We start from the raw sequence: 25,400 nt of genomic DNA on the forward strand, positions 1-25,400 counted from the left end.
ATGTTTGTGGTATATTGTGTGTTCCATTTCATTCGTGATAACTTTAATTCCCTTTCATTTATACTGCCATGTTAGAGAACTTTTCTGGTGAATATCCTTCAGTTTGAAAGGGGTGGGGACACAAATTTTTAAAAAATTGATATTTGGTGTTTTTTGATTTTAATTAGTGCAGTTTCCCTAATTGTTTGTTTGTCTGGTAAATATACACGATATCTCACGAAGGCACGATTGAACTGGCTTCAAATTTTGCATGTGCATTCGTCATATCTCGGACCAGAAGCCTATTGATTTTGAGAAATTTATGTTGTATAATTAGCGAGTTAATAATTAATTAGTGATGGGACACACGCTATGACACGTCGCTATGAAGTAAAAGCTCCATCGATAAGTCTTCGGTCTCTGACCGATATTCTCGTTTCACATTTAGGGCAGGGATTTTTTTTTGAATAAAACCTGTTGAGTTTCATTCTGAACAAAGGAGGACCTCTGTCACGTAATATAGTGTCCGTGTTTATATCGTGTGTATATATATTTTTATGTTTGCGGACTGTTGTGTTGACCCTTGTTTAAGGCTGTTTTGTAAGCTCTGGACTCCGACCATTCACTACACATAAGAGAAAAACTACGTCTTTCGCTCTCTATCTCCGGCCGCTAGGCTGGAGGTCGGTTGTTTTGCTGTGTCCTCCGTTTATGCTGTGTTAAGTTTTATATTGTGGAGTTGCCGTACAATAAACTACCAATCCGGAACCCTTGAGTCTTCTGATTTTCTCAACACACAGAACAAGGATTTATCTGCGGCATAGGTCTCCGTTCTACCGTGAGATCTCTGATAATTGGACACGTTAGTGGACATAACGATCGTTTTTCATTTTATGCTGGCACTCTTCTTCTTGTTGTTGTTCTTTGTCAAAGAAAAAATCGCTTACCTTTTTGATTACTGGACCAATCGCTTCGGAATTTTTAGTGCTCAAAGAATAAATTTTTCGCTAGAAGGCTATTATTTTTATTTATTTCAAATATTCCGGTGAGCTGAATGGGATTCGTTTTCTTCAAGTGTGCCACGACGTAATTTATATTTGCCACTAGGTGGCGCTACATGTTCATATATTTCAGCATAGCTCTCTTTCAAATGAACTTGTAAATTATTTCTAAAATCAGGAATATGAAAATTCGAAATTAATCAAGTGTCGCCGCTCGATAAACAGTTTTGCTTCTCTTTCTCAGTAATAGTGTGTAATTATCTTTTTCGTAAACTGTGCAAGATTGATTTTCATTGGCCGGCGATATGGCTCATCGTGCTAGGCGTACAATACGCTCGCCACCGCGCCACTGATTACTCTGCGTGGGTTCGCAGGTACGAATCCCATGTAAGAATGTGCGAGAACATTGCTGGACTCTTCGCCGCCGTAAGGCGATTCCCGTAACCGCTGGTCAGTTACGGCTTTCTCCGCCATCAAGTCTATGCTTCTGAAAACAAGTAACCAACTAATCCAGCACCCGACATGAAATGGTAACCGGCCAAGAGGTCGTGGCTCGCAATATGGTTTAGGTTAAGTCGGCTTTCCTCCGCACCATTGTCTCATCAGCCCGCACATGAACCAAATATCTGTATCTGCGGTTCCTCTCGTACTGAGTAGAATTACTACGGCAACAGCAGTACATCAGTAGAGTCATCAACTGAAAGAAATCCACATAAGTGAAATGGAAAAATTTATGTATCGTTATGAAAATCTACTGTTGCCAGATTATTTCCAAAACTACTTTGTCAAAATTGCCAAGATTCACACATATGGAACGAGGAGTACATTAAACAAATTGTGCTTTACCCCGTGATATCAACCTTCAGCCACGAAGAAATCGCTTACGCTAGAGGGCATTGACGTTTGGCAAAGTATTCCCCGCCGTATAAAACAATGTTCTCCATGATTGTTCGATAGCAAATTAAAACTACATTTATTATCGGACTTACAATTGATATACATATATCAATTCACCATTTCATAGTTAGGTCAAAGAGAAAGCGTGAAATGCTGAAGTCTCAAGAGGAATGCAGGTCGGTCGCTTACTGATGCGGACCATCAAAGAGAGGTAGTGTCGATTTGTGGGATATCTATCTCTCGAAAACAATAGCATCGTACAGCGTTCTCGAAGTGTGTGCATCAAGATGGCGCACAACCTGAACCCTAACCTGGTACAACTACTATGTTCAGGTTATGCGCCATCTTGGTGCACATACTTCTGGAGGTCCCACCGAAAAGCACATCCTGGAAAATGAAACTGAAGTCAGAAGAGCCAGAGGTAGGCCAAGATTAGGGGTGCTAGACTAGATGTGCAGGGCGATAGATGTCAACAAGAGAGCTATGCTCAAATATATGGACACGTAGCGCCACCCAATGGCAATAATTTTGAAGACGTCATAGCGAAAAAAAAAAGTAATAGCCTTCTGGAGAAAAATTTTATCTTTAACCACTGAAAATTTCAAAGCAATTGGTCGAGTATTCGAAGAGAAAAGCGATTTTTTAATCATATTGAAGAAAGAAAATACCAATAACAACAAAATTTTGAAACGATCGTTATGGCCACTAAACGTGTCCAAAAACGTGTCCAACAATACCAGCGAACTTAGAGAAAAGGCAATGGACCGAAGCTTCTTGAGATGAATTATGGAGACATGATTTCTCAATTCTCAAACTCGTCATAAAACATTTTTTTTGGTAAAACTTTAGAATGAAGTCCAACTTTAGAATGAAGAAAAAAATTGTGTGGTTTGGATTAAGTTACGTAGAAGGGCTACCGCGTATAAGGCGGGGCGATAATTTTGGTCACGGACAAATACCTATATAAGTGACTATTAAATAATTCCCTTTCAAGTGCATATTTGCGTATAATGGCTGACGCCTTTGTATTTTTTGGAATTGAATTTTTGTAAGCGTGTAGCAAGATTTAGAATTGTCGGACCTCCAGAAGTATGCGCACAGCCTGAACATAGTATGTTAAGTATACCAGGTTAGGGTTCAGGTTGTGCGACATCTTGGTGCGCATACTTCAGGAGCACCGGATTGTCGATAAACTAGCATAAAGGTTTGCAACCTTTAGTACAGGAGGGCCAGATAGAAATAAGTGAATGAAACCATGGGCCGTGCTTTTATTTAACGTAGGCTCTCTAGTAGTTGCAGGCACAACAATTTTGGGTATTGATTATTCGCTCCGCACAAGTTAGCTGTTACGGCATTGTAACGTCATAGATGATACTTGTATCGCGGGCAATACACCCTTCTAAAATGTGTACCAAGTTAGGGTTCAGGTTATGCGACATCTTGGTGCGCATACTTCAGGAGTACCGAAATTACTTTTCTTTTACAATTTTAATGTAGCTTGTAGACTGGTACTATATCGTCACGCTAATAGCCGAATTGCGTAAGTCATTTTTGGCGATTTTGAGTTTTTTATAAAATAGGTATTTATGTAATGCTGCGCACCTGTTTGTTAACTCAGATTTTATTTTGAGAATTCCGAAACCCATTAAAATGGAGATTTAGTATGACATGCACATTTGTGCGATTGTTTCGTCATAATGAATTATCATTGTTACCACAGGACTATTGTGACGTCACAAAGGCAAAATAACCTCGTCTAAGTATTTTCGAGTTTTTGCATGTCGGATTCTAGCTTAGCGGGTATTAATTTGAATTTTTACTACAGTATATGAAGACGTGCACTTGTGATATTCACTGTCCGAGTCCAATTCATCTTGGTTGGCTTTTATATTGGGTGCTTTGCTGTTTTATTTTTATATTTAATCTTGGTCTTATTTCGGTGGGTGTGCAGGACGTGTTATATTAATGAAATAAATATTTTTAGCTATTTTGGGGATTAGACATTGTAGCTGCTGAGAATTACATTCGTTTTTGAAATGTTTTGTTTTCAGGACTGGTGCATATAGTGAAGTTGCAAAATTGCGTATGTCCCCAAGTCATAGACACATTTCTGCCTAAGTCACAGTGCGTCATTATGACGTCACTTAACTGCGTCATACAAATTAACTTAAATCCGGCTACGATCAAAAAATTGAACCATGGCAAATTATTGACTCTCAATGGCATAACAATATCATTGGGAAGTTTTTTAAGTTTTTCTCAAAACTGCTAAAAATGACTTACGCAATTCGGTTATTAGCGTGACGATATGCAAGCAGTACTCTCGTATGTAATCATAATACTGGTACGTATAATTGAGATACAGGTACAATGATATTGCTACTAATATTCACGTATTTAAACTATGGTAAGGACGTGCCAAATAGCGATATCTAGAACACACAAAGAAACAAAGTTTTAAACTACTCCACCTCAATTTCGGCGGGCCATATTAAATCGTTACATGTGCCGTAATTGGCCCGCTGGCAGCGGTTTTAAAACCAATGGCAATGAGGACTTGTTACTTATCGATCTCGATCGGTAAGTATGTTGATAGGTATTTGTCTGTTAGATGCACGCGATATCTCACGAAAGCGAGGATGAATCTGCTCCAAATTTTGCATGTGCATTCATCATATCTCGGACCAGAAGCATATTGATTTTGGATGAATTATGTAGGTATTAATTATTTAGTGATGGGACACGCGGTGTCGCTATTGAGTCAGAGCGAAGGATACACCCTGCTAGATCGATAAGTCGGCAGTCTCTGATCGCTATCTCGTAATTAGTTTTGGGACAAAAAGCCATAAATTTACAACGAAAATAGCGAATTTAAAATGAATTTCTCATTTTCCAAGCTTATTTCTAAAAAAAGTTTTTCATAGAACGATCCACACACTTTAGAAAATTCTGTGGTTAGTAATATTCCACGTAGAGTGTTACCGCAGACTGGGCGGGGCGCAAATTGTGGTCATGGACAAATTACAAAATTCTGTTCAAGTGCATATTTGCGTACGATTGTTAACGCCTTTGTATTTTTAAGACGTTTTGTCAAAAATACGGCACACGCACTCCAAGTGAACCAGGGCGCTCCAGAGGTGAGTGTACCAATATGGAGGTAACTAATTTTGTTCGCCTATTTTACATCAAGTTGTGTAAAGGAACTGAAACCAATGGGAAGGTGGTATATTCACTTAGCTAACACAGACATGTCCCCGAACTCGTAATAGAACTAAAATAAGAAAAATCGGAATAAAGTTATGTCATAATCCTAACCTGGTAGGCCTACTTACACTACGACAGTACCGATTCAAGGCCTTCAATCCCTTGTTTATCTCATGACAAATATAAAAAATAAAGCCTCCTTTCGCAGTTTCAAATGAAATATGCGATAAGGGGAGGTTACTTACAGTGGTGGAATTCAAATTTTTTGTCAGCCGGTTCTATCATACAAATGTCGAATTTTCAGGCGGTTCTGTTACAAAAAGTCATGTAAAGCTAACCGGTTCACTTATCTCATAAAATTCTGTGAGACGGTTCTATAGAACCGGTGCGAACCGGCTGAATCCCACTACTGATTACTTATCGATCTCGATCGGTAAGTATGTTGATAGGTATTCGTCTGTCTGTTTATCTCGGACCAGAAGCCTATTCATTTTGAGTGAATTATGTCGTATACTTAGCGAGTTATTGATTAATTAGCATGGAACACGCATTGTCGCTATTGAGTCAGAGCGAAGGAATCGAAACCGTAGTTTATGTTTTGGAGAATTCCCACATGCGGAAGATCGATAAGTCGGCGGTCCCCGATCGCTATCTCGTTGCCATATTGCGTATTACAATATGCTATGCCGGCTAGGCGGTGTGATACATCGTGCTAATCGTTAGGAGTACGCTCGCCACCGCACCTATGATTACCCTTCGGTTTTAGTATCTCACTCCTGCTTTTCATTCCAATCCAACATTTTAAAGATAGTGAAGAAATCTTTATTTTTATTGTTATTGCTCTAAACTATAGAATATAGTCAAGATTTGGTGCACCCGAAGTATGTGCTCCAAGATGGTGGACACCGTAGGGTTAGGCCATAAATTTATTCCAATTTCCCTTATCCGAGTGACTCTCGTAGTATTTGTACCTGGCCTAACCCTAACCTGGTGGACATACTTCGTTCCGGTGTCCGCCATTTTGGTTCACATACTTCTGGAGCACCCATGATATTACCGCTGTAACTTTTCCGCCAACTTTTTGATTCATTTTGGTACGAGTCCCGCACCCCTGTCTAGTAAGTAATCCAGTAAGCTTCAATTTCATTGTGATCGCTTGAATTAGAGCGTAGCCCAAGGGTGAGCAAGGTCTTTAAACCAGGGGCAAAATTTTTGCCCACCTAGTCTGGCGGGCCAAGTGTAACGTGAAAAGTGACATTTTATGAACAATGTTTACAGTGTTACAAAGCAAAGGTGGAAACATTAAGCCTCGTGCCACAACTAAATTTAGCCGCAATCTCAACAAATTCCTCGAGCTATTTTCAACTAAAACATAAAAATTTGGTTTCAGTTTGGTTGTGGCAGCCTCAGACGGGCTAGATGGAATTACCTAACGGGCGGGATTTGGCCCGCGGGCCGTCATTCGCTTATGTCTGGCGTAGCCGATAATTTATTTTTTGTAACTTATCTGTCAATATTTGGATTTATTTCGGCACGAGTCCCATTACCCCGCCTTTTTGAGACTGTATTGTCTCAAGGTTCTCAGTTTGAATGTGAAAGGCTCCCTAGCTGTTGTTTAGTCTAGGACTAACGCTTGGATGAAGATTCATAAATTATTTTTGAATTAAGATTTTTTCTGGTACATAACGCGTGCGTTTCGTAGGTTATTGAGTAGATATATAATCTCCAGGCGGAAGCAAGGCTCGATGTACACATCCCCGTAGCGCCTGCAACTTATTACACAGGGTGTCTCAAAAGTAAGTACAGTATACACTTTTAATTTTGATTTGCTTTTCAGGCACTCATCATAGAACGCTCATTTGTTCAGAAAATATGGTATTGTTAAGTAGTAAAATTCAGGTATTGTTCGCATTTTGCACCAAACCACAATATGCGAAAAAAATTAACCCGAAAAATGAGGTGATAAGTGGTGTGTGGCAAGAAGCATATAAATCACTAAGGCAAACTTAGCGCCTTTTTAACAGAGAATTTGGAAATAATTCAACTCATTCACGACCAACATTCGTAAATTTGTGAAAACTGGATCTGCAGTTGATGCACAAAGATCAGAAAGACCAAGAAGCGGACCCTCTGGGGAAAACACTCAAAGTCGAATTAAATCCAAAATCCTCTGTTGATGCGCTGAGTTAGCCTTTCTGATTTTATGCTTCTTTTCAAACAGCATTTTTGCACCTCATTTTTGGAGTTAATCTCCTTGTCATTCTATGGGTTGATGAAATATGCAAACAATACTTAAATTTTATTACTTATCCATACTATGTTTTCTGAAGAAAGGATAATCGATAATAAGAATCTGAATGCAAATCAAAATTGAAAGTGTAGAGTTACTTTTGAGACACCCTGTACTAATCGTGTAGTACTGAGAATGGTTATTTATTTGGCCTGTGTGGCTGACGATGTAGTGAAAATGAATTTAGGAGATTGTCTTACGCAGCCTATCCTACGTTGCGTCTATCGACGCGTTGACGTAATCGATGACGTAGTTATTCGGACGGTATATCGAACCAAAGAGGAATTGATTCTTGGAGTTTAGAATACACTTGAGGTTTAGAACGCCACAAGATGCAACTTTCGTTTAAAATTGGTTATGAAATGGTCGTCTCGCGAGTAGGGCTGGTCATTTTCGAATACCTTATGATTTCAGAATCGAATCGAATATTTTTTTCGAATCGAATCTTGAATACTTGAAAATATATAATTGTATGCGACTTTATTTTAGTAATTGGTCCTCTCAACAAATGAATTACTGAAGACATAGAATACATCACTCAGATAGATTTCTGAGCGTTCACACAGAATGACAAACAAGTTTTATCAATAACTCACTACATAAAATAGTCATATATATCAGAATTACGTTGAGAAAATATGGCTTCTATGAAAAAAAATTGGGGAATTCACCTTGACCATTGGCGGAAAGAAAGAAACAAGATGGCAGCGATTCGAAATTTTGATCTAAACCGATTCGAATAATTTACTATTCGATTCGAATATTCGGTTTAAAATGCCCAGCTCTACTCGCGAGGGACAGGCTAATGCAGGGTCGTTCAACCCGTGGCCCGCCGAATGTTTCCGAGTGGCCCGCGCAATATTAATCCGAACCCAATGTCTTCAACAAATCCGAGCCATTATTGAAACACCTATTAACCTTCTGCGCGGGCGTTATTGCTCGAGATATTTGAATTTATTTTATCGTTTTCCATGTATTTTATTCTGTTTTCCTGTGTTTTTTCTGTGATGCTAGAAAAGAGGCAGTTTTCACGAACTCAATATTTAACAGCACTTACGGCAGCAAGTTTGCAAATATGCACTTGAACTTTTAATTTTTCAGTTCAGTATAATAGTCTAAACTAGATTGCATTATGGGTAACACTAATTCTATCGAAAAGGATGACCTCAATTCTGCCCCACGAACCCGGGCCAAACCGGAACCGGAAGAGCCAATACCGGATGGCGGGCTTGATTTTGATGATAAACCGGTTGTGGCGCCTCGTCCGCCAGAGGAAAGAACGGACCCCAATATCATTGAGAACTTGGACCAGCCTTTAGATGACGATAAATTTAAGATGGGAGTGACCACGGTGAGTTTGTATCGGTGTTGCAAAAGCTCTAGTCCAGCGGTTTTCAATTGGCGCCTGTTGCCGCCCAAGGGTACACATACTTCTGTGTTACCCAAGTGAATATACCCCATGCCTATTAGTTTCAGTTCCTTTACACAACTTGATGTAAAGTAGGCGAACAAAATTAGTTACCTTCATATTGGTACACATACTTCTGGCGCGCCCATTGATCGCCTGGTTAACATGGACCGAGATGGTGCGTGTGACCGAGATTCTGACAAAACGTCCTAAAAATACAAAGGCGTCAACAATCGTACGCAAATATGCACTTGAATAGAAATTATATAAACATCAATTATATTAGCATTTGTCTGTGACCACAATTAACGCCCCTCCTATTTCGCGGTAACACTTCTACGTGATGTAATTCCACCGCGTAGTTAAAGGGGGTAACGATGCTAGAGGCAAAACTGATTTACTTTTCATTTTAAACTTCCCGTTGTTTCTAGTTTCATTGCTTGATAAGGTTGTAACAGGTTGTTTTCACAGTATTGACAGATGTGTTGCAAGCACCGACGACATGCTAAGGCCTATGTAAAGTTACAGTGTTACAAAAGGCAAAACGACATGCACGCGAGGCGAAAGAAAAAGGTGTGAAACAAACGCCGTTCAATCTCTTCCCATTATAAACTAGTAAAAGGCCATGTTCGCGCTATAATGAAACCTTCTCATTGACGCCCGGATTTACAAAAAAGTGCTATTTGTATTTCTGCAGAATTATAAAGAATTCCAGGACACAATACTGAAAAACAGTCAAGACGAAGGCAAGCAATATGTCTTCCATGACACGGAGTTTCCCGCTGAAAAAGAATCGCTTTATTTCAGCCAACAACCATCGCCAAAATGGGACAGAATAACTGAATGGAAAAGACCTCATGTAAGTGAAATTGTTACCACTAAAGGCGTAATTTTATTTTTCAAATGGTTGAGATGGGGGAAGGCCTTATGTAAGTGAGACTGGTACACCGTTACCACTAGCGGCGTACTTATATATTTTGGGTGGTCGAGATACAAGGGGGGGGGGGGGGGGGGTATTATGTAAGTGAAACTGTTATACTGTTACCACTAACGGCGTCATTTTATTTTTTAAATGGTTGAGATGGTGGGTGGGTGGAATCATGCCTCTAACTCTAACATTCTATAAACTTAATATGACGTAACATTTTTGTGTTCATATGACGTAATAGTTTGGTGTCGTATTACGTCACATTTAAAAATTTTGATGCTTCTTGCATGACAGGTAGTAATTGAACCATCTCATCGCCTTTGCCGGGATAAAAGGGATTTATTATTCGGTACTCCAGTAGTGTGTGTACCAGGTTAGGGTTAGGGCATAAATTTATTCCAATTTTCCTTATTTTAGTTCTATTACGAGTTCGGATACTGCCTGCGTTAGCTAAGTGAATATACTCTCTGCCAATAGGCTTCCGTTCCTTTACAGAACTTGATGTAAAGTAGGCGAACAAAATTAGTTACCTTCATATTGGTACACACACTTCTTGAGCGCCCAATTTTCTTCCTCTTGAGATAAATTTTTTATCAACACATCGTATCATCTTGTTTCTTATCGAGATAAATAACGAAATTTCATATTTCCCCAATGCAAAAAGCCTTATATTATACTGTATACCTGTAGTTTTATTTTTTCCCGGAATAAAATGTCCGCGCTCCAGAAGTGTGTGTACCAATATGGAGGTACCTAATTTTGTTCGCCTACTTTACATCAAGTTGTGTAAAGGGACTTGATCCTATGGACAGGGGGTATATTCACTTGGCTAACACAGACAGTCCCGAACTCGCAATAGAACTAAAATAAGGAAAATCGGAAAAAAATTATTCACTATCCCTAACCTGGTACACAAAACGGGAGTACCATAATGTCAACCCTACATGAATATCACTATTGGTCCTAACTTTCGTTCTGTTCTTTTCACAGTTATTTATGAGCATTGCTTATAGTGTAATAGATTTATAATATACTCTGCAAATGTCCCATGACTGGTATTTATCTAAACCCTATTCAATCCACTAAAAAAATATTCCATGTTATTCGTTATCTTCTAGGGCTTGACAGAGAACCCTCATCTTCTCCAAGACGGCATAACCAGCGATGACATTATACAAGGAACACTGGGCAACTGCTGGTGGCTTTCGTCTGTTGCGGCGATTTCTAGGAATCCCACTTGTATGCATAGAGTAAGTTATCTCCTATATCGGATTTATCCTGAACAACGCTTAATGCAATCGGCTACTGCTTCGGGATGAATCTGAAATATTGCATCTCCGCTATAGGATACCCTTATTATCGGTCGTTCTGTATGTCTGTCTGTCTGTTTGTCGAGCTTTAGCGCCCAAATGGTTGCATGAGGTAATGAATGATCTGAACTTGGTCAGTGCAGTCTCTAGAGCGACGTTCTGTTGGAAGGCTAAATCCAAAAATATGCTCGCATCTGATTGCATGCAGTTATTATTAACAACCAGGTAATATATTACAATAGCGATATTCGATCTGAAAACATTTAACAGTGACAAAAAATTATTAGCGTATATTAATGGCTATTACCTTGATATTATAAGGAGAAACGCGTCGATCCGTAACATTTTACAGTTTTCTTATATTATTTTGCCGTTTTCTAGTTAACTAGGTCGAATATTAAAAATTCCGAGAACGCTACCTTCCGCATGGAAAATATTCTTTCCAACAACACGTCTTTGGTCTCAATACTTCATAAACTGTAGATGTCTTATGGAGTTTAGGGAACATTATTTTTTTAATTTTTTATCACAGTATATTAGTCACGCGGGTGCGATGAGACGCACAGCGCTCAAAATGAACTGGCCGTTTCGCTGAAATTTTCTCTGTACAATGGCGTACAAGAATGGGCATTTTCGAATAGCTGGTGATTTCAGAATCGAATCGAATATTTTTTCCGAATCGAATCTCGAATACTTGTGAGTCAATGGGAGATATGTTATTATATGCTACTTTTTTATTGTAATAGTCCTGTCAACAAATGTAATACTGAAAACATGAATAAATCACTAAGACAGATTGCGGAGCGTTCACACACAATGACAAACATTTATTTAAGAGTTGTATTGAAAAAAAAAATTAAAAAAAAAATTGGGTAATTCACCTCGACCATTGGCGGAAAGAAAAAAGAACAAGATGGCGGCAATTCAAAATTTTGCTTTGAACCGATTCGAATAATTTACTATTCCAATCCATTCGAATATTCGATTCGGAGTGCCCGGCCCTGGTACAAGCATTCTCGATAAGTGAGAACTACGATTGTTGGAAAGAACAGAATATTCCCTGCCCAGCTTTGTCCACTCAATTTAATATGTCCTCGTGAGGCAGAATGTCTTGCAACCTTTTATGGAACGAAATATCACATTGTCATTACTTGATCGGTAAGTATGTTGATAGGTATTTGTCTGTTTGTTTGTTTGTTTGTCTGTTAGATACACGCGATATCTCACGAAAGCGAGGTTGAATCTGCTCCAAATTTTGCATGTGCATTCATCATATCTCGAACCTGAAGCTTATTAATTTTGGATGAATTATGTATAATTAGCGAGTTATTAATTGATAATAATTAGTGATGGGACACATGGTGTCGCTACGGAGTCAGAGCAAAGGATACACGCCGCTAGATCGATAAGTCTGCGGATTCTGATCGCTATCTCGTTTATTGTTGCTGATCACCATGTTTTTAGTATTCCTTTTTCTTCTTCTTGTGAAAAATCGCATTTTGCATTAACTACTGGACCAATTGTATTGAAATTTTGGTGCCCCGAAGTATGTGTACCAAGATGGCGCACAACCTGAACATAGTGTGTGTGCCAGGTTAGGGTTATGAGGCTGTGCGCCGTTTTGGTGCACATACTACGGGAGCTACAAAATTTTCTATGGTGAAAGATGGTATTATATTCGCTAAGAAGGCTACAACTTTGATTTTTTTTCCAAAATTTTGTGGGCTCTGTAGAATTCGTTTTTTTTTCATTGTGTGCGATCCGTCATCAAAAACTGTGTAGGCTACCTTGTAGCGGGTTATATTCAGTAAGTAACAGAATTTATTGAGAGATACGTGTAGACTAAATAACATTTTAAGTGTAAAATTCACAAATACTCGTTTAATGAGCATATAATTTAATTATAATTGGACAAATGGCAATAAAACGCAGAAAAGTCGATACTAAGTTTAATGGCTCCGCAAATATTCAAATGGAATTTAATGAGATTGAATGCAATGAGGAGATAAATGTATATTCTATTCGAGAGATGTATCACTGCTTGATTTTTAATATAAAAAGTATCATCCGTTCGGTTTTCATCTTTCTGAAAATATGTCAATGACTTGCAACCCCTATTTTGGCCTGCGAGCGACAAAAGGTTGCCGACCCCTGCTTTAAGGGATTCGATTTTTGAGACTTATGACGTCATCAAAATTTGCCACCGCGTGGCGATTCCGCGAACACATATTAGCGGATCACGTGCTCAGACCATGCGGTGGAGGGGCGATGCGACATATGTAACCCACTAGATTTAACCACATGACCTCCTCGGCGCTCTCGCGCACTAGAATATTACAATATCTTCTTTGTCTTTCAGGTTGTACCAACTAACCAAGCGATGACTGGCGACGATTACGTAGGAATGTTTCACTTCCGGTTTTGGAGATTTGGTTCTTGGGTAGAGGTCATAGTTGACGATCGTTTACCTGTGATTCAAGACCAATTGGCGTTTGGCAGGTCAAGCTCGAAAGACGAGTTTTGGCTGTCGTTGCTAGAGAAGGCTTATGCAAAGTAAGTATTTGATCAGCTTTCAAAATGTCGTGTCTCACTTGTGCCAAACATATTCACCACTTATCTAGCTGAACCACGTTTAAAAAATGAAAGTTTTTCTTTAAATTTTACTCCAGAACAGACATTGCCATTTCATAAAAATCTATTGGGATTTAGGATAGGATTTACATATTTATCCCGGGGGAGAGAGCAGCCGATAAGACGGCTTAACCTTATGGCGAACAACGGCTTCTCGCCCGCTTACAGTCAGGTATGGGATTAGTTAGTTATTTGCTTTCGGAAGCATGAACTTGATGGTGGAGGAAGCCGTAACAGACCAGCGGTTACATGAACCACCTTACGGCGGCGAGGACTCCTCTCGCACATAACTCCCCCTCGCATGAGATTCGAACCTGCGAACCCACACAGAGTAATCATAGGTGCGGTGGCTAGCGTATTCCTAACGCTCAGCCCGATGAGCCACACCGCCACGCCCGCTGTTCAAAGGGCACTCCGGAAGTATTCGTACTAAGATGACGCATACCCTGAACAACCCTAACCTGGTAGACAAACTATGTTGAGGTTGTGCGCCATCTTGGTACGAATACCTCGGGAGCACCGTTCAAAGCAACGTTACGCCCTTTCTACGAGCTGAAGTGAGAGTTGAAATTTTTGGTCAAACTGTATTCATTTTTTTCCAAATGGCTCGAAGTATGTATTCCGTTGTACTTTGTGTATTTTTCCGGCACCTCATCCTGGTTATATTTCTATAATTTTCTCTTTCACAGACTCCACGGTTCTTACGAGGCGATTGAAGGAGGATTTAGTCAAGACGGACTTGAAGACCTAACTGGAGGAATGGCTGTATCGTTTGATTTGGGAGATAAAACACCTGGACATTTATTCAGAAGCTTAGTCAAGTAAGTCCAGTGTAATTTGACGAATTTGATTTTCCCAACCGGGAAAGTATTGATTCCGAGAGAACAATTTTTTTTGTTGTGTTTTAGACGTTAGACCAGGGGTGGACAAGGTTTTTGAATTAGGGACAAACATTTTTGCCCATTTAGACTGGCGGGTCATGTAAGTGTTACGTAAAAAGTTACATTTTATGAACAATATTTACAGTGTTAAAAAGCAAAGGTGGAAAACAATAAACCTTGTGCCAAAACTAAATTCAACCGCAATCTCAACAGACTTCTGGAGCTATTTTAGCTTAAACATCCAAATTTGGTTTTAGTTTGGTTGTGGCAGCATCAGGCGGGCCAGATTAAATTACCCAACGAGTCGGATTTGAACGGTGGATCGTACTTTGCCCATGTATTTGTTAGACCCTGGTGGCCTATCTAGGGTGTGGCAACCATATTTTGTACAACTGACGCCATTTCGATAGGGGCAGAAATATAGAGAGAAAATTTTAATCCCAAAAAGTTTCAAAAATTCCAGGCTGGAACTAATTTAAATCCATGTAATATCAACTTGATAATAACGTAATAGTATCTAAATTTAACAATCTCTTTGAAAATCGTCAGTCAACGATCAAATGGGCGCGTTTTTAAATTTGCCACGTACGTTATCTTACGCAGATTCGCCTTTACATTGCCCCCTCTCATGTATCCCGAATTGAATTGTTTAATTTGTCACATTTTATCTATTTATCAGGGCATTCCAGAACAACTCATTTGCATGTTGCTCCATCAAAGGCTCAGGCGAGCGTGAGGATTCCAGGGGACTTGTCAGCGCTCATGCCTACACCATCACGGGAGCTACAACGGTAAACGATACTTGGTTATTTTTTATAATTTTTTAGAGGGTGGGGGTGATTTATAATGCGATTGGGTGTTATGGTGCAATGCGGCGCATTGTCCCTTAGCCGCCTGGCTACGCCTATGTATCGATGTCGTTTTGTTTGTGGTCTCCTTGTCTCTGGTTACCTCTAGATGTATTTTTACCATTCACCCCAGACAATGATTTTAAGGCGCTCCAGAAGTATGTGTACCAATATGGAGGTAACTAATTTTGTTCGCCTACTTCACAACAAGTTGTGTAAAGGGACTGAAACATATGGGCAGGAGGTATATTCACTTGGCTACCACAGACAATCCCCGAGCTCGTAATAGAACCAAAATAGGGAAAATTGTAACAATGCCCTAACCCTAACCTGGGACACATACTACGGGAGTATTGTTAGTTGTACCATAGATAATATTCTTCTAATATTTCTTCTAGATTCCGTTCCGGGGAGCAAAGGTCAAGTTGGTGAGAATTCGCAACCCTTGGGGAAACAAAATCGAATGGAACCAAGCTTGGAGTGATGGGTGAGTTGCATTTTGCATCGGCTCGGCGGTCAAAGTCCAATTTCTCGCTCTGATTACCCTGTGTTAATTCGCAGTTTCGGATCCAATGCGTATAATTATACTCGAGAGAGGATTGCTGGAATCCTCGCCGCCGGTTCACGTAATCGGTGCTCGGTTACAACTTCCTCCACCATCAAGTCTTACATTATCGTATCATATCCCATCATATGCTTCAAATGAAATTTGGTGCTCTCGTAGTCTTCGTACCAAGATGGCGCACAAGTTGAACATAGTATGTGTACCAGGTTAGGGTTAGCAGGTTGTGCGCCATCTTGGTGTACGTACTTCGGGAGCGCCTAAAATTTATCTTTTTTAGCGGTAACAAATATCAAATAATATATACAATAGAAAATGACAATCAAAATTTTTTGTTCAACATATTTTTGAAATGCAATTTTCTGGCATTTGCAGAAAGACATAAAAATTCATAAACTTTTTCCAACACCATTTTACTCTATTCTTGAGCAATTTACTAAAAACTGATTTTTTTCTGGATTACTATCAATAATTCTTTCACCAAATGAAGCAAACGAGTTATAGAAAAAATGCCTGTATTTAGTGTATTATCTCATTATTTAAACAGAATAAATTTTAGGATGAGGTGGACCGAGTCACCAAAGACCGGATCATTGGCGACCTGAATTCCGAAATATATGTATTTCATTGGGAGTGCAAAATAAATGTTACAAAACACCTTGTTTTGCGATATAACTTTGTATTTTCAGAAGCGGGATGTCGTGAAAAGTAAAATTTGTTCTAAATTAATTACAAATAATGTTTTATCATCTTTTATCGCGAAAAATAATTTAATTTTGAATTTTTCGTATTTTCACGTATTTCCCAAATTTGAGAATGTGGCAAACGGAAAATCTGCCAGTAAGTCGGCAGTCGGCATCAATAATAATCATTATTATAAGTAATGGCTCAATAACGCCGTCGTCGCGTTCTGAAAAAGCAAGTCGGGTTCACGATGTTTGATATCTGCCGCTATTGCTGAATTTTTGCGAGGAAACACAATTCTAATCAAATGAGAGAGATTTCGCCACGAGAGAAAACATTCGTCACAGATTAATAAACGAGATATCGATCGGAGACCGCCGACTTATCGATCTAGCGGCGTGTATCCTTCGCGTTGACTTAATAGCGAAACCGCGTGTCCCATAACTAATTAAATAATAACTTGCTAATTATACGACAAAATTCATCCAAAATCGATAGGCTTCTGGTCTGAGATATGATGAATGCACATGCAAAATTTGGAGCAGATTTAACCCCGCTTTCGTGAGATATCGCGTGCATCTAACAAACAAACAGACAGACAGACAAATACCGATCAACATACTTACCGATCAAGCATTTAAAATACAAAAATTGAAGCACGGCGCTGAAGAGGCGGAAACCAAATTCTGTTATCGGATCGGATTGTCTGTCCCTAACAGTGTATTAAATTGGTAGACGACCATTACGGTTAGCTTTTTTCATGCGAACCGCTTCATATTTGATTTTGGGTTTTATTTACGTAGAAAAAGTTTCGAATACTGTTTCACATTTAACCTTGATTCTATCCAGGTCTCCTCTTTGGGATGAGGTGGACCGAGTCACAAAAGACCGAATCGGATATGCAGACAAGGACAACGGAGAGTGGTGGATGGAGTTCTCCGATTTCAAAAAGTATTTCGCTGACTGTACAATCTGCACGATGGGACCGGATTTTGACAGCGATGGTGCTGCTACCGGAGACAGGTTAGAGACTCCTTTAGTAATCTGTTGTTAGTGCACTATGCGTGCTTTCTTGTATTTTAAAATGTATCTTTGCCTATATTCTTTACTTTAGAGGTGTGCCAGTGTAGGGTACGTAGTATTTCCCTGTTTCGAGACCTGACTTTCGGTACTCCCGATGTATGTGAACCAAGATAGCGGACACCGAAACGTAGTATGTGTACCATGTTAGGGCTAGGCCATAAATTTATTCCAATTTTCATTGTTTTAGTTCCATTACGAATTCTGGGACTAGCCAAGTGACTCCCGTAGTATTTGAACCTGGTACACATACTACGTTCTTGGTTCACATACTTCGGGAGCACCTGGCTTTCTTTTAATTGTCTGTTCCACATTGTATAATAATAACGAGTAGATTGCTAGGTTGTGTGATATATTCTTAAGCTAAAAACGACAGCGATAAAATCAATTTAAAACGGTAAAATAACTTAACTCGTCGAGATTTGATTGAGGTAGCAGCTTGCTCCATTCATAATACTCCATTCATAATACATGTTGTTTGTGCACTATGAGTGCTTTTTAGTATTTTATTAATCTTTGCCTTCATTTCGTAACTTAAAGGTGTGGTACCGTCGGGTACGTAGTAATTCTCTTATCCGCGCTACCCTGGCGTAGGCGTCGCTTCACTACGTGATCCTTCTAATTAGTAGAAACGAACCGCTATTTACGCAGCGCTATATACGTAGACAACATGCAATTTCCAGAAAAAAACACTTTATTCGTTACCGGTATTAATGCACTAAAATTACCTGCATGGGTGGCGTAGAACAGGAGTGTGCAAACTGTGGCCCGCGGGCCAAATGCGACCCACATAGAAAAATTGTTCGGCCCGCGGAAGAGAGCCAGTTTTAAATCGTGTAAGTCCCGCGAAACCATTTTTTTTAATTTAGGATAATCTAGTTCTGGCACGTGCGAGTAACTCCAATTCATTGCAGAGCCTATACCTAAGCTATGGGAGCTATTGCATTGTTGGTGATATATTGCATTGTGGGTGACATTATTGCATTATGGGTAGTTTATTGCATTGCATTAAATGCAAAAGGATACCAAAGATAATTAGACTTATATCAGTACACTACACACTAGTTATATATTTTGATTCAAATTTTTCTACCAAAACTAGCTATAATAAAAATATTGCATTATGGGTGATATTATTGCATTGTTGGTGATATATTGCATTGTGGGTGACATTATTGCATTATGGGTAGTTTATTGCATTTGCATTAAATGTAACGGGATACCAAAGATTATTAGAATTATATCGGCAAGTCACACACACACTAATATATTTTGATTCAAATTTTCTAACAAAGCTAGCTATAGTCTATCCCGAATATCATAAACGTGCATACACTTTCCAGTCGCATATCTGAAAAAAATTATGCATCGACGTTGCTTTATGCTTATTTAGTATACATTGTGGGTGATTATCTTAATGCATTGTGAGTAAATTATTGCATTGTGGGTAATTTATTGCATTATGTGTGACATTATTGCATTGTGTGTAATTTATTGCATTGTGGGTAAATTATTGCATTGTGGGTAATTTATTGCATTATGTGTGACATTATTGCATTGTGTGTAATTTATTGCATTATGGGTAAATTATTGCATTATGGGTAATTTATTGCATTGTGGGTGACATTATTGCATTGTGTGTAATTTATTGCATTGTGGGTAACATTATGGCATTGTGGGTAAATTTTCTCAGTAATGTTTTTTCTCATTTTAGTTGGTTTCTATCTAAAATCAAAGGCAAATGGATCAAGAGTTATTCTGCCGGTGGTTGCAGGAACGAAGTCGACAAGTATGCCATCAATCCGCAATATTATATGGAGTTAAGGGAACCAGGTAAGACTTTATTTTTATTTTTTTCAGGGGGGGGGGGGGGGAGTTGGAACACGCGCCGCACTTCATAAGTGACTCACTAACAAAAGGCTACAAAAACCAGATAGTAAGGCGAAAGTATGTTTTACTCAAAAAACATCGTTTGAATACGTTGATGGATCGCAATCTCTAAACAATAAAAAAATGTAGATATTCAAAATATGGCGGGCAAAAACAAATTCAACAATTCCATGTCGGGTATGGGAATAGTCAGTCAGTTATTTGTTTTCGGAAGCATGAACTTGATGGTGGAGGAAGTCGTAGCCGACCAGAGATTAAGTGAACATCTTACGGCGACGAGGAGTCCAGCAAGCCTTTCGCATATAACCATCCCCGAATTGGATTCGAACCTGCGAACCCACGCAGGGTAATTAGAGGTGCGGTGGCGAGCGTATTCCTAACGCTTAGCACAATGCGCCACACCGTCGTTCTCTTGTTATTTCAGTTTTCTTGCTGAAAGACTATTAATTTTATTTGTTCCTAAATTTCTGTGAGATTCGATATTTCATTTAAAATACGCTGTATAATTTTTAAATATGGAAACAAGTTTTATGACACCGTGACATCGTTTTTTTTTTTCATGACATCATGGATTTCGTGTCCATATATCTGAGCATCACTCTCTTAATATTCCAGACGATTTCGATCCTACCCGAGATGACCCTGCAAACGAGGGCAAATGCTCAATAGTGATTGGCCTAATGCAGGAGTACAGAAGAATTGGGCGGGAAGACGGACTCGAGAATCTTTACATTGGGATAAATATATATAGAGTGAGTGATGGTTTTATTTTTCTAAATTTCCCCCCATAAATAAAAATTTTATTTACTTTTATTGGTCGATATAAAATTTTTATGTATGATAATGGGCATAAAAACTCAAAGAAATGCTTTTTCAAAACAAATAATAAAGAAATGCTTTCATGAATATGTTAATGAGAATGAAAGCAAATTTTCGCTCCAAAGAAGGCTAGATAAAGCAGATAATAAATTAAGCAACTCCTACTCCGAAATATCCTTATACTTGTAGACGGGCGTTCCCACACTGCGTGTCGGCAACCCTCCCGCTTGTATCATACATAACAATTTTTCGTACGTTGAAACGCTTTTTTGACACTCAAGACCTCTTGCAATTCCTGGTTTTCCGGGTTCAACTTGCCAAATGCAAATTATAGAACCCCCTTCCTCATTTGGAAATTCCTCGCTACGGCCTTGTACAGGAGTACTTTTTTATTCAACGTATTTATATGCCTTTCCCCTCTAACACGGCACTGCGCAGGCACACACTGCTAGGTGGTAGCTGCCATAGTTGCAAGAATGATATGTGGTACATGGTTTCATTTTGATCATTTTATGCTTTTTTTCATAACAGCTGAGCAGCAAGCCCGACCGTCGTCTACCGACTAAACACTTCCGTTATAACCGTGACGTCGTGAACTCCGGTAACCACATCGATAAGAGGGAAGTTAGCATAACCACTGAACTGGAACCAGGTCATTATGTCGTCATACCCTCGACCTTTCATCCAGACAAAGTCTCTACTTTTCTGCTGAGGATCTTCACAGAGAAGCGAATCGATCTGGAGGAATTACACTGAGAGCAAAAAGGAACGCAGAAAAAAATGGATTTCCGAAATTTAATGGACCTTTCCCGACCTTTGACCCCCGAAAAATTCTTTCTATACTTTACCATTGCAAAATTTTCGAGACTTATTTTAGGAGTGGTTTTGCGAGTTGGCGCTTGTAAAATGGGGTACTTGTTTCAAACCATCATTCTGATTCATCGCATTCAACAATAAGTTTTGTAAATGTACCGTTAAAGAATTTAAGCCTAGTCTAACACATCTATTTCTACACTAATTTTTCATTATCGCAATTGAATTAAAACTCCTAAGAAGACAGAGTGATTATTGAATTATCTGATTTATATTTAAACTTCCGAAACACAACTGAAAACTAACGAATAAAGTTCAAAAACGCGAAAACGCCTGCTGGACTCTCTGGTGTTGTTTCTTTTGTCCAGTGAAAACTATGATTATCAACTCAAACTTAAACAAAGGATTTCTACATTTCAGTTTTACATTTTTTTCCTCGTGTCTGACTATATTGTACATATCTTTATTGTGTCGTATCTCCTTGTCTTGTGTATTTTACTAGAGTTTTATTTGTATAGCCTATTTCATGTCTGTTGTCATATCATAACGCAGCAGTCCTAAACTGCTGTTATAATTGTTAGGGACATGTCGCACATCTGTGTCTTAGGCCAGTAAGGTCTTGAACATGTATCCAATTTCTGTTTTACTGTTTGATTATTAAGCAGTTACTGTTACATTTTTGAGGCAAATAAACATACATACATACATATACATCTGTCTGAGTGAGAAAAGTGTCTGAGCCGATGCGAAAAGGGGGCATTTTTACGTCACTTTTTGCGTATTGTTGATTGGCAAATTGCACTAAAGTAAACAAGGAAGTCGATGCTCGGGGAAAGCCATTGCGCCGAAAGGGCCTAAAATATTTGTTAAATGTATATCTATGACCTATACAGCTTCAAGCGACCAAAAGACTTTCAAATTTAATTAACTGTTCGAGTGTAATCAAAATAAATCGAAAGATTTGGAATTGATTTTAAAGTATTATTATCTAATTCAGGGGTGTGCAAACTGGGGCTCGCGGGCCAAATGCGGCCCACAAAGAAAAATTGTGCGGCAAATTTTGAACGGTGTGCCCGCGAAACGTTTTTTAGTGTAGGTAATCTGGTACGTGCGAGGTACTAGCTGGCAAAATACGCAATGATATAAAAACGCGAATTAAAGTCGGTGTGACAATAAATTTGAATATGATTTTTTTTTAGAAATTTATGCGTTTTCACTCGCCATTAACGCAAGGTCCCCCAACAATGCCGTTTGTTCAATAGCGAAAAAGAAACAATATTTTGTGCCTGCAACTACTAATACGGCTACTTTAAATGAATGGGCGGCCCGCGGCTTCACCCAGATACATGCATCTGGCCCGCTAGTAACAAAGGTTTCACACCCATGATCTAATTACATCAGTAAAGGCGACTTTACGAGAATTATCTCATTTCTCCAAAATATCCCTAGACAGTAAATGTTTTATAGGTACTTTTCTGTAATTGTCTGTCCTGTTTGATTCTGTTTTCTTTAACTAAGTTATTGTCCCGCTTTTTTATTTAAATTGACCAATGATAAACAGAATCAAACTGAACGAACAAGATACTTAACGAGATGGCGATCAGAGACCGCTGACTTATTGATCTAGCGGTGTGTGTGTAGCGACACCGCTTGTCCCATCACTAATTGATTAATAACTCGCTAATTATACGACATAATTCATTCAAAATTACAAGACTTCTGGTCCGAGATATGATGGATGCAATGCAATACAACGGTAATTCTCGGGAATTAACTTTGAATTATCTGGAGATTTTATATATCTTCTTTAAAAGAACGCCACCCATGCAACATAATACTAGTCTGATTAGAACGGTAAACTCTCGTTGTTTATTAAATTTAAGGTAAGTAAATTCGCGATATTTCGCTCACTTTTGGGTTTTCTCCGACTTGCGGCCCGCAAGAACTCCTCAAAAGTTTTTGCGGTCCTTCAACCTAGCAACCTTGAACCACCCTGAGGTAGACTACAAGGTACCGGTAAAATTTCAAACTACAGTTGTGACTTGTATCCTTTGGTATTTTGATTCACGTTGAGACTGGAGGCATGAATCTTTATTGTCACACTCCCTCAGGATTAGAGCTAAACCGATATATCGGCTCGATATTGCGTGTTTGACGATATATCATATCGGCAGTAAAAGGCCAAAATATATATCGGCTATATATAACAGTTAAAAAACCTAAAAATGTTCGTAATAGTTGTTTTATTTACTGTTTGTTGTGATTATTTTTAATGAATAATACACTTATGTGCTTTATTGTTGTTATAATAAGGGGGCACCAAAGTCTTCAGTGCCTAGGGCACCAAAGGGGCTTAATCCGCCCGTGCTGATAACTAAATATTAATGTCACGGCCGACCAATATAATTCCTGCCGGGTGTTTTTTCGCAACCAGCCTAAACAGTATTTCAAAAAAAAAATCTGTCTATATGTCAGAATATTTAGTAATTACCCTTCCTTATCTAAATTTCGTAAAATTCGGTAATCAATAAGTTTTCAGTTATTTTTTGAACATGAGTTTAAAAATGAAGCTGACCAATTCAAACAAATTTTTGACTGGATATGGGAGGAAAAATACCACCATGCTTGCTTAATATGTCTGCAAGTTGTGTCGGTGACAAACTAAAACGGCATTTCCTCCTTAAGGCACTGTTTACCTATTCTTCGCATTATTGTGGCCCGCGAACAATACAAAAATTATAGTGTGGCCCGCGGGGCCGACAACCTTGAACCACCCTGGTCTAGGAAAATCACTGCATGGCGATTAAAACTGAGTTACATGTTCCTTAACAATCATTTTTTTTATTCAAAATAGTTAATGAGTCGGCATTTGAAAACACTGATTAATTTTAGATCAGTCTGTCGTCATAGCCTGTCTCGGGACTATATTTTCTCCACAGCAACTAGGCTGAAGCACCTCGCAAAACAGAATGACCATTGAGTTATTGAATGTATACATGAATTTCAGAAAGACGACTAAAATCTGACAAAAGCAAAACGGACGAATATCGAAAACGAGTTAATGTTTACAATCCTAAGTGATTCAATAGTCTTGCTGCACACTAACACAAATATATTTCTGTAACGTTTCGTCTGACCAAGGTCAGACTTCTTCAGACATACATAGTTCAACTATAACGAGAAAAGCAGTTACATACATATTTAAACAATCAGTGTAAAATTATGGGAGTCACGCATGTTAAATATTCAATAAAATCGGTGAATTTCTTGATTTATTAACAACGGGTGGCCGAAATAAATGTCATTGATGAGATCTCTCTCTTTGTTTTATATTTAACAGTTGAAGTCCAAATTGAACAATGGTGTTTTGTTTTTCAGTATTGTGTAATGCAGACCAGAAAAGTTGTCTGTGCGTCAAATGTAATATAGTGATATTTTGTCTGTTATTAGCATATCTGGCCATGCATGATCCAATTCTAAGAAGAAGAAAAATTAGGTACAAGAATTGATTAAAACAATGAATGAAATTTTTTTGTAATTGGTCTAAACTTCCTTAATATTCATCCCTTGTGGCTCGTGTGTCCCGAAAAGATGAATGAAATGAGATTCCTTGTTCTTTCGATAAATGTGGTCATGAAAAAGTTTTTCAAAGCCAATGACACTAAAATCTTTAAGCAAATGTCCCGGTTGACTGAACAACCAGATCTTTGTTTTGGGTTTTTATACTTCCAATATGTTCAGGTATTCGGTATTTTAAATGTCTTCCCGTTTCTCCTATGTATTGCATGCCACACTTGCAGACTCATTAATCACTTAGGTTAGTTATCTTTACTCTTGCTACAGCATCCTTGCAATATATGCATACGAATCTACCGACACAAAAACATAGAAAAAGGATAAGTAGTTAGTCTCGCAGAAACCAAATAATCAGCGCAAATGATATTTATAGTGTCATTTTGACTGGTCGATTCCAAACTCCGACATGTTCAAACAGTTCTTGCTTAGCAAAGTGAAAACAGTTTTGCGCCTAAAATTGTCACCCAAAACCCCGCAACTACTCTGTGCCGCCACTTTCGGGGCCACGGGCCTTTGGTTAGGAGCTGTTGTTAATCTTTCGTTTATTTCAAGATCGAGGGATGGGAGTTTAAGCCTTACTTACACATACACAAAGAAAA

At 38.7% G+C, this 25,400-nt stretch overlaps 1 protein-coding gene across 1 annotated transcript; it reads left to right on the forward strand.

Annotated features, from left to right (window-relative positions):
* Positions 1-8,343: 8,343 nt before the first annotated feature.
* LOC120342764 (calpain-A-like) lies at positions 8,344-21,928 on the forward strand. The gene is made up of 11 exons (XM_078110813.1): positions 8,344-8,722; positions 9,477-9,638; positions 10,826-10,957; positions 13,377-13,570; positions 14,338-14,469; positions 15,209-15,320; positions 15,776-15,864; positions 17,473-17,646; positions 19,418-19,536; positions 20,209-20,345; positions 20,944-21,928. The coding sequence occupies exons 1-11, from the start codon at positions 8,504-8,506 to the stop codon at positions 21,166-21,168; spliced, it is 1,695 nt and encodes a 564-aa protein (XP_077966939.1). The 5' UTR covers positions 8,344-8,503; the 3' UTR covers positions 21,169-21,928.
* Positions 21,929-25,400: the final 3,472 nt, after the last annotated feature.

The sequence above is a fragment of the Styela clava genome, chromosome 3 (assembly GCF_964204865.1).
Source record: "Styela clava chromosome 3, kaStyClav1.hap1.2, whole genome shotgun sequence".
Lineage (NCBI taxonomy): Eukaryota > Metazoa > Chordata > Ascidiacea > Stolidobranchia > Styelidae > Styela > Styela clava.

Bases quoted from the DNA above. Each gene is read 5' to 3' on its own strand.
- LOC120342764 (XM_078110813.1), top strand. From the start codon at position 8,504: ATGGGTAACACTAATTCTATCGAAAAGGATGACCTCAATTCTGCCCCA. The intron at 10,958-13,376 runs GTAAGTTATCTC...TTTGTCTTTCAG, and splicing joins ATCCCACTTGTATGCATAGA to GTTGTACCAACTAACCAAGC. The intron at 15,321-15,775 runs GTAAACGATACT...TATTTCTTCTAG, and splicing joins CCATCACGGGAGCTACAACG to ATTCCGTTCCGGGGAGCAAA.